This window comes from Trichechus manatus, unplaced genomic scaffold (assembly GCF_000243295.1).
Source record: "Trichechus manatus latirostris isolate Lorelei unplaced genomic scaffold, TriManLat1.0 scaffold00019, whole genome shotgun sequence".
NCBI classification, from domain to species: Eukaryota; Metazoa; Chordata; class Mammalia; order Sirenia; family Trichechidae; genus Trichechus; species Trichechus manatus.
In genome coordinates this window covers 10,588,084-10,600,464 of record NW_004443955.1, presented here as the reverse complement: position 1 = coordinate 10,600,464, position 12,381 = coordinate 10,588,084, and the positions used below count along the sequence as shown (strand labels likewise).

Below are 12,381 nucleotides of genomic sequence, written 5' to 3'. Positions count from 1 at the left end.
GATCTCACTTGTGAAATAGGCACTTACATCAGTGAGTAATTGGCGATGTTCTGAGAGTGTCATATGCTCAGCATTCTCCCCTTCCACCCTACTATTTGATAACTCTGAAAAATCCTTTTTTTAAAAATTAGCTTGTAAATCATACATTTTTAAGAACCTTGATTCCATAAAATGATATTAAGAGTGACTGAATTACTTCAAACTTCCAAGAGCAGTTAATTCAGCCAAATGTAATAAGAGATTTATTTAAATTCTTTAGTGCTCATCCCTTAGATAACAATTTTCCCCTTTACTGAGAGGCTCATGGCAGGAGATAAACCTGAACTACATTGTGGTTTAAGTAGGACCTGTATTGCTTTTATTTTATGGTGATTTCTTGGGATTTTTTGGGTTGGTGTATTTTTCTTTTTTTGTTTCGTGTGTGTGTGTGCGTGCGCACGTGCGCGCGTGTGCCACGCAGTACTGTACTAAAACCCGTCGCTGTCGAGTTGATTCCAACTCATAGCAACCCTATAGGACAGAGCAGAACTGCGTCATAAGGTTTCCAAGACTTGTAGATCTTTATGGAGGCAGACTGCCATATCTTTCTCCTGCAGAACCTCCTGAACCTGGTGGGTTCAAACCACTGGCCTTTCGGTTAGCAGCTGAGCGCTTAACCATTGCACCACCAGAGCTCTCTGATACTGTATTAGAAAAGGTGTTTTATTCTTATAGGGTTATAAATACAGTTTGAGAAGGTAATTCTGTAGTGAAACAAACTAGGTAGAGCACTAGGGTTCAGCTTTCATATTAGAGCCACTATTGACTAAACCTACCAAATGGCTTTACCTATCTGTAACATGTATATTTATAACTGCTGAGTTTAGAGGTACTTGACTTTTCCTCCCTTTGTACAGGAATGCTTTATTTAAAATTTTTAATGTACCATTAGGTATTTTAAAATAGTACTATCCCAACTTTTATGCTCTTCAATGTAATTTTTAAGTATAAAACTGAAGAATTAGCTTGAATACCAAATTTTGCAACGTTTCAGCTGGCATGAAATGAATACAGAGAGGCAGCTGTCCAAATTAAGTTAAAAACAAAGGAAGTTCCTGTATGTAGTTTCCTGTCTCTTACAACAAAAACAAAAGCAAACAAAAAACTTTCCATAATTATTAAGCTTCTTTCAGCGTATCTCTAATATGAATATATGAATTTTGGTATTTCAGTGTGCTGAGTTGTTTGCTGGATGTTCTCATTCACTTTATTAAAGGTATTAAAGTATTAAAAGATAAATGATTTGTTTTTCTTTTCCTTTATCAGAATACAGCAATGGAGGAAACAGCTATATGGGAACAACACACAGTGACGCTTCACAGGGTAAGTCACAGTAAATAATCTGTGTATAACTCAGGATACTGGCAGCTTTGTAAAACAATAGAGGAAAGCCAGGTGTCAGGAAGTCAGAAGAAAAGGGAAAAACATTTCTATATTCCTTTGTTTTAATTCTCTATTAAGGTCAAAAGTGAACATGATTACTTTTTCATATAGCCTTTTTGGTTGTTATTTGTATAATTTTATGATGTTTTTGTTTCTGAGTTAAGAAACTACATGATTTATTTTTAAAATTTTAAGTGATCAGATAAAATGTTCAGTTGCTGTTGTTGTTGTTAGGTGTTGTCTAGTCAGTTCCGACTCATAGCGACCCTGTGTAAAACAGAATGAAACACTGCCAGGTCCTGTGCTATCCTCATAGTCTTTGCTATGATTGAGCCCATTTTTGCAGCCACCGTGTCAGTCCGTCTCATTGAGGGTCTTCCTCTTTTTCACTGACCCTCTACTTTGCCAAGTATGATGTTCTTCTCCAGGGACTGGTCCCTCCTTATAACACGTCCAAAGTTTGTGAGACAAAGTCTCATCGTCCTCACTTCTGAGGAGCATTCTGGCTGTACTTCATCCAAGACAGATTTGTTCTTTCTTCTGGCAGTCCCTGGTATATTCAGTATTCTTCACCAACATCGTAACTCAAAGGCATCAGTTCTTCTTCAGTCTTCTTTATTCCTTGCCCAGCTTTTGCATGCGTATGAGATGATTGAAAATACCATGGCTTGGGTCAGGCACACCTTAGTCCTCTAAGTGACATCTTTGCTTTTTTAACACTTTAAAGAGATCTTTTGCAGCAGATTTGCCCAGTGCAATACATTGTTTGATTTCTTGACTGCTGCTTCTGTGGGCAGTGATTGTGGATCCAAGTAAAATGAAATCCTTGACAACTTCAGTATTGTCTCCATTTATCATTATGTTGCTTATTAGTCCAGTTGTGAGGATTTTTGTTTTCTTTTATGTTGAGGTGTCATCCATACTGAAGGCTGTAGTCTTTGATCTTCATCAGTAAGTGCTTCAAGTCCTCTTCACTTTCAGCCAGCAAGGTTGTATCAGCTGTACGTCGCAGGTTGTTAATGAGTCTTTCTCCAATCCTGATGCTGTGTTCTTCTTCTTCTTTTTTAATTTCTCATTGAAAAATTGATAACACGTGTTGTTTTGTGACATTAGTTGCAATCCCCACAATGTGACAGCACACTCCGCCTTTCACCCTGGGTTCCCTGTGTCCATTCAACCAGTTCTGTCACTTCCTGCCTTCTCATCCTGCTTTTGGACAGGAGCTGCCCATTTGGTCTTGTATATCTGATTGAACAAAGAAACACATTCCTCATGTATTATTTTTTGTTTTATCGTCCTGTCTAATCTGTATCTGAAGAGTGGGTTTCAGGAATGGTTTCAGTTCTGGGTTTTTAGTGCATCTGGGGGCTATAGTTTTGGTGATTCCTCCAGTCTCTGTCAGACCATTAAGTCTGGTCTTTTTACTTGAATTTGAGTTCTGTTCTACATTTTTCTCTGGCTCTGTCCTGGTCTCCGTTGTGTTCCCTGTCAGGGTGGTCACTGGTGGTAGCCAGGCGCCATCTAGTTCTTCTGTTCTCAGGCTGGTGAAATCTCTGGTTCACGTGGTTCTCTAGTCCTTTGGGCTAATATTTTCCTTGTATCTTTGGTTTTCTTCATTCTCCTTAGCTCCAAGTGGGGTGGGAAATTGATGTATCTTAGCTGGCTGCTTGCAAGCTTTTAAGACCCCAGCCGTCTCTCACCAATGTGGGATGTAGAACATTTTCTGAATAAACTTTGTCCGTGTTCTTCTTTGTATAGTCCAGCTTCTCGGATTATTTGCTCAGCATATAGTTTGAATAAATATGGTGAAAGGATACAACCCTCACACACACCTTTCCGGACCATGCACTATCTCTTTTTCTGTTCGAACAAGTGCCTAATTTAATTTACCTTATTAATTAAATGTATTAGATTTAATTTACTAGAGCATACAAACCTGTACAAAGGTAAATAATTCGTATATGTAAGCATACAAGTGAGTGTTTGGATCATAGCTGTAATAGGAGTATAATTGTTAATATCTTAACTATTCTTGATTGTAGAATATGAGATAATGAACAAGTATTGTTGCCCTTAATATCAACATTTTACTGTAATTAATTGCTTTAGGCTCCTGGATTTGGATTTGGAATTGCAATATCTGGTGGAAGAGATAATCCTCATTTTCAGAGTGGGGAAACCTCAATAGTAATTTCAGATGTACTGAAAGGAGGACCAGCTGAAGGCCAGTTACAGTAAGCATGTTTCTTCTCTTGGGAGCTTGTTACAAGCACTGTTCATATCCTAACATTGGCACCATGTTAGTGATTTTGCCATATTCACCTATCACCTGTACCATAATCTATATAATGGCTTTCCTTAAATTAACATACGTATATGCATTTAAGAAGCAAACTTCATCACTATCATAAGTGGAAAGCTAGTATCACTTGCCATAAATAGAAGGTAACTATAAAAATAGTGAGAAGAAAGCTTGTGTCTCAGTTTTACTGAGTCTAGCTTTCAGGAGCCTCTCACCCTGTCTCGCTCTTTTTGTTTCATGAGGAGATTAGCAAGATAAGAGAGGCAAAAGATATACCAGCAAAAAATGAGACCATAAGTAGGAGGGTTGAAAGAGAATTGAAAGAATAATGTCTTATTTCCCATTGTACAACTTAGTATCATTTAATGCCCTATAATTGCACTAGCCCAGATAATTTAATTTATTGTGGTACCTGTTGAGTCCTTTGGAGAAATGTTGTGTTAATAGTTAAAAACAATTAATGATCTGTGGTTAGTTACTTCAGATCAGTGATAATATAATGCCAAAACTGTGTTATATTATCATTGATCTGAAGACAAATAGATCATTATTAAATTTTTTTTATTTCATAATTAAAATATTTTTAGAAGAATCCATTTTGAAAATATCTTCACAAACATGACATCTTATTTTGATGGCTGTTTTTTCCCTAGGGAAAATGATCGAGTTGCAATGGTTAATGGAGTTTCAATGGATAATGTTGAACATGCGTTTGCTGTTCAACAATTAAGGAAAAGTGGGAAAAATGCAAAAATTGTAAGTATCGTTTACCTTTAATTTAGTACTGTGAAAGTTACCAACATTATCGTTTGATACATTTCTGGTGTTTGAATTTATCCTTCCTCTTTAAGTGAAAACGAGAACAATAGTTCCATACTTAATTGTTTACAAGTAATAGTGTTTCTTCTAATTGTTTACAAGTAATAGTGTATCTTCTAATGCTGGGGTTGTGTTTTGTCACTGATGTTTGTATTTTCTGAAAGTTCAGGTGCCAAGATTGTTTCCATTGAAAAAGAAACGGGAGGAGCTGAATGACTGTATCTTTATCATTTACCATTTCCTTCTCTTTTAAGTACTTAAGTAATTGTATTTTCTGAAAGTTCAGGTGCCAAGATTGTTTCCATTGAAAAAGAAACGGGAGGAGCTGAATGACTGTATCTTTATCGTTTACCATTTCCTTCTCTTTTAAGTACTTAAGTAAGAATAGATCTTGGCATGTCATCAGTTTGAAATAAACAACCTTATTTTCTGTTTTAAGATTTCTTAATGTGTAAACAAATAATTTCTTTTATAGGAATCAGCACAAAGCTGGTTCCTATGAAGCAGAAGTTAAAGATGTCCCAAATGTCCAATTTTTCCCAATGCTGTACCACTCCATCATCTGCAGTATGAACTATTTCCCCTCCCCTCAGTAGTCTCCCTTCCACCTTTGATTTGGTGATTGCTACAGTGTCTTACAGAACTCACAAACTCTACTTACAGTTAAGTGGTTTATTGGGGAAGTAACGGTACAACTCGGGATCGGGATCAACTTGGAAGTAACAGGAACAACTCAGGACGCAGTTCCTTGATTAGGACAGCTTCTTCTTGTCCTCTGCTGCTGGGGCCTGCTGAGGGCTTGCTGCTGCTACACCCTCCTGGGGGCCTTCTCAGGCAAGTGTTACAACTCTTAGCTCAGTTAATTGGCAAGCCCTACCACAGCCAACTGGTGCCACTATCTCTCTTGCTGCCATCTCTGCACTGCCATCTTTCATTGTCTTCCATGTTACAGTTCATTTATCTCTCTGTCGGAGTCTCCCTTTAAACCTATTGGTATGGCAGAACCAAGCACCTTATTTACATTATTTAGCAAACTATCCAATCCCCTTGGTGGGCCACAAGCACCTCATTTGCATAGTTCCACCGAGTCACTTAGTGGAAGTTAAAGTCTATGGCTAGAAGGGCCATATTAAGTAATTCACTGCACTACACCCCCTGGCTCTTCTAGCCATTGGCCCTTTCATACTTGCAGAATTAATTTCCTCCTACCAATCTTTTTACTCATCCAAAACAGTTATTAACAATTAGTCCTTCATTAGGGCAAAGAGTCCTCAGGGTGAGGTTACTCAGGTACACCAGCCATTCAGGTCTGCTGCCAGGTATCCATCTGATCCGGACAGATTCTCCAAAAGTCGTCTCGGCTTCACCCTCTCTGGCTTCTGGTAAAATTTTAACTGAAAGAAGATTATTCCCTTGCTGTGAGTGTCTCTCGAGGTATTAGCATAATGTTAGATTTCCACCACTTCATGACCCATTTATTCATTCCTTTACCTTCAGCTATTATTTCTCCTTTTTTCCATTTGTCTTTTTTTTTTTGTTTTAACCCAAACTTTTCCACCTTGGGAAGGAACATCAAGTTCAGCTGTTGTACCTATCCACATTGCTGGTAGCAAGACCAGTCTAGCAAGTGCTTCCCTCTTAGTCCACTCTCAATCATGTTGGGTAGGATTACATAGGTGCAACACTAGTGGGCTATCTTGACCACTAGGCAGTACAGCACTGTTCGATGTCAGCCCCAGTTTTGCCAGATGAGAGGAAGGTATAATGTATCCCTCTTGGGAATTCTGACATACAGGTTCAGGGGTATGGTAATAGTGTCTTGCTTAGGGATTACCCCTCCTTCTGGCACCTGCAGCTGCATCCCTGGCCCTGAGATCACAGCATCTGTCAGAAAAAAAGCAATTTTAGGTTACATGGGGAAGAACTGTACAGTGACACCAGTGTCGTTCCCCACCCCTTTTTCCCCAGTTCCCCCAGAGAAGTGTAGGAATCTGTCCAGTATTGATCTTCCCTTTACCCCTCTCATGTTGAATGTGAGCACACACTCTTGAAGGCGTGTGAGCCAACCCTTCATGCCTTTATCTCCCCACGTTTTAGAAAACAAATATTTCAATTGCCCGTTCCAATTCTCTGTCAAACCGTTGTTTTAAGGATGGTGTGCAACATGATATGTTCATATGACAGTTGTGTTTCTTGGCCCATTGTTGCGCCCTGTGGGCTGTAAAGTGTGTTCCTTGTTCTGATGAAATATAACTCATTGGCCCAAGTTGGTACAATATCTTTTTTTCTAATCCCTTAATAGTGTTTTTTTGTACTTGCATCTGTCACAGGATATGCAAAGCCCAGTCCAGTGTAAGTATCTATTCCTGTGAAGACCCATTTGTAGCCACGTGGTACCACTGGGATCACTGGTGCGACATAAGCAACTTGCTGGCTATGTCAGGGCCTTCCCCCTGGGGAATCTGCCCCATAGCTGTCTGCAACCTGTGTATTTCTTGCTGGTGGACAGAGCAGTTCTGATAGGCATTTTGTGTCTCAGAGGGTATAAGAGGAATACGTCTAGATTCAGCCCATCTCTGCATTGCTGCAGCACCCCATGTCCGCTCATTTCATGGACCCAATCAGCCACCTCAGGTGAGCATTCCAACAGGTCCACTTGCTGATTGTGGTCACCTTATGATCCAGGAAGGGGGCTCTTCTCATGGACATCGACATGTCCTACTCTAATGCGCCTTCTAAATTCCCAGAGTGCTTTCCATAGGTCCACGTCCCACACGAGTGTCCCCGTAATAGTCCAGTTTTCCATTGACCATTTGATTGACCACATAGCCAGGCTGTTGGCCACTGCCCATGAATTGGTAAAAATCCAAACATACGGGCTCTCACTATTGTACAGTTCTTCCATCATGGTTAGGAAGACAGCATGCAGTTCAGCCCATTGAGCTGACCTGTTCTTACCTTCTTTAATCAGGGTCTTTCCATCTGTTGGTCTTAATGCAGCAGCTTTCCACATCAAATGTTGTCCATGTACCCTAGAACTGCCATCTGTGAACCAAGCAGCCTTCTGCTGGTTAGCAGAAAGTTATTCATAGAGCACTGTCCATGTAGCAATGGGCTCTGGCAGCTTCTCTGGTGGTTCCAGGTTAGGAACTATGGGAAAAGAGGCTACCTGCTCATGGATACGGTGGATGCCTCCCTGTGTTACAGCAGTAGCTTGTTCTTGTATGAACCGTTCCTATTTTATCATGGAACTATTTTGGGCACTGCCTTCCTTATTAAAGTATTTCTCTGATATTACCTAAGACATCATGGATATTTCAGGTCTCATGATGATTTTATGTCTTTCTGTCATTGAGGCAGCCTTAATCAATGCCCAATAGCAGATGAGTAATTGCCTTTCAAATGGTGTGTATCGTTCTGTAGCATCTGGAAACTTTCTAGTCCAGAATCCCAATGATCGCCATAGGGTGGCATTCTCAGGTTTTTGCCATAAGCTTCAGTCTGCATGAGCACATGGGGTAGGCACCTCCAGAATCATGTCTGAATGTGGATCATAAGGGCCTAAAGGCAGGGAGAGTAAGATCACTTTTGTAATTCAGACATAGCCTGCTGTTACACTGGACCGCATTCAGAGGCGTTTTTCTTCCAAGTGGTTTTATGGATGGGAGCCAGCAGTATTCCCAGATGTAGAATATACATTCTCCAAGATCCAAATAGACCAACCAAACGTTGAGTCTCCTGCTGAGTCTTGGGAGTAGGTAGCGACAGCAACTTACTCTTGGTTGCCTATGGAATGTCATGGGTGGCTCCTGCCCAAGTTATTCCCAGTAATTTCACCATTTAGTAAGGGCCCTCGATTTTTGCTGTATTTATTAACCACCCTCTGTTGGTCAGATGGGCCACCGCTGTATTCAAATCAGCCCTAGCCTGTTCTTCAGTGTTTGATATTAACATAATATCATCAGTATAGTGTATCATTACACTTGAGATCTGCACCAAGTCTCTTCTAACCAAACTATGACAGTAACTGGTGAATTCAACTAACCCTGTGGCAATACAATTAAAGTAAATTGGGATACTTCCCATGTGAAAGCAAACTGCAGCTGACTCTTTTCTGAGATTGGGATTGAGAGAAAGACATTGGGAAGACCAATAACTGAGTCCTAGTCTCATTTAGCCTGCTGTATTTTCTGCACCATTGATACTATGTCTGGAACAGCTGAAGCCACAGGTGGCACTACTTTATTTAGGCCTCGATAGTCTGCTGTCAGCTTCCATGAACCATTTGCCTTTTTCATGGGCCATACAGGGCTGTTATACAGAGAATTTGTTGGCTCTGATACTCTAGTCTTAGAATTTGTTGGCTCCAGCACTCTAACCTTTAGCATTCATTTAATCAAAGCAGTAATCTTCTTTTGTCCACCAGGTATCCTATGCTGTTTCAGATTAACAGCCAGAGTAGGTTTGGGCAATTCTAATGGTTCCCATTTAGCATGTCCAATCAATACTGGCCTAAGGGCGGACTTACGTGCCTTCAGTTTTTACAATATCAGGTAGAGGGATCATTCTCCAATTACACATAACATCCATACCCGTAATATATTCAGGTAAGGGAGATGCAACTACTTCATACAAGATCTGTTTAAATCTTCTAATTCTCACCCAGACTTTCACCTTTGAACCATTACATCCCCATATTCCTCCCCGCCCCATCTAACCTTAGTCCCCCAGAAGCCCCAAGAAGGTCTCTTCCCCACCCCTGGACCATTTCACCCACACGTGTGTATGGCCTTGGGTCCCCTTCTAAGGGCTGGACCAGAAGACCCTGGCCCCCTTGTCAGTCCTTATCTTGATTGACTAGGTGAGCCTCTGCTTTAAATGGTTCCAGGTGGGACATCCCATAATTAATGTCCTTCTGACTGTTGCGAATAGAATGGACTTGTTTAGTCCTCTTTAACATTGGGGGAGCAGCAAGAGTTTCTATTGGCCCATCCAGCTTCCTGTAGTGCTACATTAGACCCCTTTGGCCCAACTCCATCCATGTCAACTATATTCTTCCCATTTCTTAGTACCATTTAAAAATTTCCGTCCTGCTAGGGTAAGTTCTTTCCCTATTACCTCTTCCCATTCTCCTCTGAATCACCCTTATGTTTCTTTTAAGACCCATGCAGGGAAGCTGTGCCAACAAATCAAACAAGCCTTCTTGGATTGTTGCTTTGTTTCACAGTAGCAAGGTTAAGTGGGGTGCCCATACAGAAGGTGTTCCCTTGATTGCCATATCTACCATGACTTGTGGAAGCCCTCATGGCATAGTGGTTAAGAGCTATAGCTGCTAACCTAAAGGTCAGAAGTTCAAATCCACCAGGCCATCCTTGGAAACCCTGTGGGGCAGTTCTGCTTTGTTCTATAGAGTCGCTATGAGTTGGAATCGACTCAGTGGCAACGGGTTACCATGACTTGTATAAGGCAGATTCATTGGATAAATATCCTGATCACCATAAACCCATTCCAGCATGGCTTGCATAAGCAGCACATCAGCTGCTTCCTCTGGAGTGTTCCATTGGATATTTAGAGAGGGAGGGGGCCATTTTCCTTCCCAGGGTTAAACCAGTTCTCACTGCAGATTTTATCCAGTCCACCAGGCTGGCTGTCTCCCCCAGGTTAACCTGCTTGTAACTAGATCTTGTATCATTCGGGACAGTTCCCTAGTGAGTTGTGGGTCTTGCATCAGCCCAAACATACTCTTCCATTCTGCAGCATTCAACTGAAGATACTGCTCCTAAATTAGTCACTCTCACATCCATTTTAGTGACACTGCCTCAGGAAGCTGACAGTACCAATCTACAAATTGAAGCAACTCCTTTACACTATACCCTTTGGTTTCAATAGTTTTCTTCCCCTCCCGTAATACCTTCTTTGTGACCAGTGATCATAGGGGTACTTCTGTTGCTCAGGCACGATTTTTCCTTTCCTTCCTTTCTGGGTCGGCCCTGAGACTGGCGGTAAAACTCCAGCCAGACCAGATCTGAGCTTGGTTCAGTAGGACAGTCTGCCCCTGCATTCTTTTTCCTTGCCCTTGCAGCTATTGCTGATAACAGCAACCAAGGAATTGTATGTCTCACCCTCTCCTTACCGCTCTGTATTTCCTTATGCATCCAATTAGCCAGTTTCTCAGGAGTTAGATCTACCACACCTACTTCCTGTGAATAGTTTTTGCCTTGGGTAACTGATTGCAACATAACAGCTGCTGCAATCCATGGGTGATTTTTATCCCATCCGGAAACCAAAGGTTTCTCATTATCCTGGTTATCTCCTTTTTTTCCAAAACCACATATTCCGGTGAGTCTGGGCCATTGGAGCAAATCTCACCATTCTGACACCAGCTAAACAAATAATTTATAAGGATCACCACAAAGCTGTTTTCTGTGAGGCAGAGGTTAAAGATGTCCAAATGTCCAGCTTTTCCAAACTGCTGTACCACTCCATCATCTCCAACATCAACTATTCCCCCTCCCCTCAGTACTCTCCTTTCTGTCTTTGGGTTTGGTAATTTGCTGCAACGTCTGATAGAACTGACAAACTGTACTTAACAGTTAAGAGGTTTATTAAGGAAGTAATAGGGTACCTCTTGGGATCAGGATCAATTTGGAAGTAACAGGAACAACTCAGGATGCAGATTCTTGATCAGCACAGCTGCTTCTCACCCTCTGCCACCAGGACGTGCTGGGGGCCTTCTCGGGCAAGTGCACAACTGTTGCACTGCTATTTCTCTTGATACTGCTGTGTCACTGTCTCTCGCTGTCTTCCGTATTACAGCTCCTCTCTCTCTCTCAGCCAAAAGGCTAGCAGTTCGATCCCACCAGCTGCTCCTTGGAAACCCTATGGGGCAGTTCTACTCTGTCCTACAGGGTCGTTAGGAGTCGGAATCAACTCGACAGCAGCGGGTTTGGTTTTTGGTTTTAGCTTCTGAAAGGACTGATTAAGGCACTGCTTGAGGTATTGGGTCTAACTCAAGTGTACAAAGCAGTACGAAGAGGCTGGGTTGGTGGGTGATCTGTCCAGCCTTGTTCATTGAGAACCTTTTTGCCTTCCAGCAGAAACTCAGAACCACAGTGGATCCAGTAAAACGGATAGTGGTGCAGTAAGGGGATGCTGTTGGATTGAGTTTTGACCTCTGATAACTGTGGTGAGAGCTAGACAGAGTGTTCCCTGAGAATGTGCACCCAACAATTGCCCTTCGGCCGTGTGTAGGCTGCCGTGCCACATGGTTTATCTCCACACCAGTGTCAGTGCTGGAATGAGAGTTTCTCATATTGCAGTAGACCCAGTATTTGGTTACTGCATTGTTCCAGATGACACAGACATCTTCTGTTTTGTTTACCTAAGGTGATACTGTTTTCACAACTTCATTGTATTTACATTTTTACAACTGTAATGTCATTTTTCAGTTGCAGTAAATACAGACTGGCTAGGGGATGATAACATTTTTAAACAGTTTTTATAACATGAAATTGTAGTATTTATAGAAGCAAATTGCCAGCTTCTATAGAGTGACCAATTGTGTTGATTTCTTTTTTCTGTCTCACCCTTCACCAAAGATACCACTTCTCTATTGTCTAGTATTCCCCCCCAACCCCTCCCATCCCTTGTAACCAGCAAAGATTGTTTCTTTTTTTTTTTTAATGATTGCACTTTTTTTTTTTTTAATTGTACTTCAGGTGAAGGCTTACAGTACAAATAGTTTCTCATGAAACAGTAGTACACATATTGTTTTATGACACTGGCTAACAACCCCACAACATGTCAACCCTCTCCCTTCTTGACCTTTTTTTTTTTTT

General features: G+C 41.3%; 1 protein-coding gene across 2 annotated transcripts in view; it reads left to right on the top strand.

Moving 5' to 3' along the window:
* The first annotated feature begins 1,173 nt into the window (after positions 1-1,173).
* TJP1 (tight junction protein 1) overlaps positions 1,174-12,381 on the top strand; it is a 79,535-nt gene continuing 68,327 nt past the window's right edge. For both annotated transcript variants that reach the window (XM_004372638.3, XM_023727859.1), the window contains exons 1-3: positions 1,174-1,362; positions 3,532-3,656; positions 4,378-4,480. In XM_004372638.3, the coding sequence (XP_004372695.1) occupies positions 1,315-1,362; positions 3,532-3,656; positions 4,378-4,480 (276 nt within the window). In that variant the 5' untranslated portion in view covers positions 1,174-1,314. The remainder of the gene's footprint in view (positions 1,363-3,531; positions 3,657-4,377; positions 4,481-12,381) is intronic.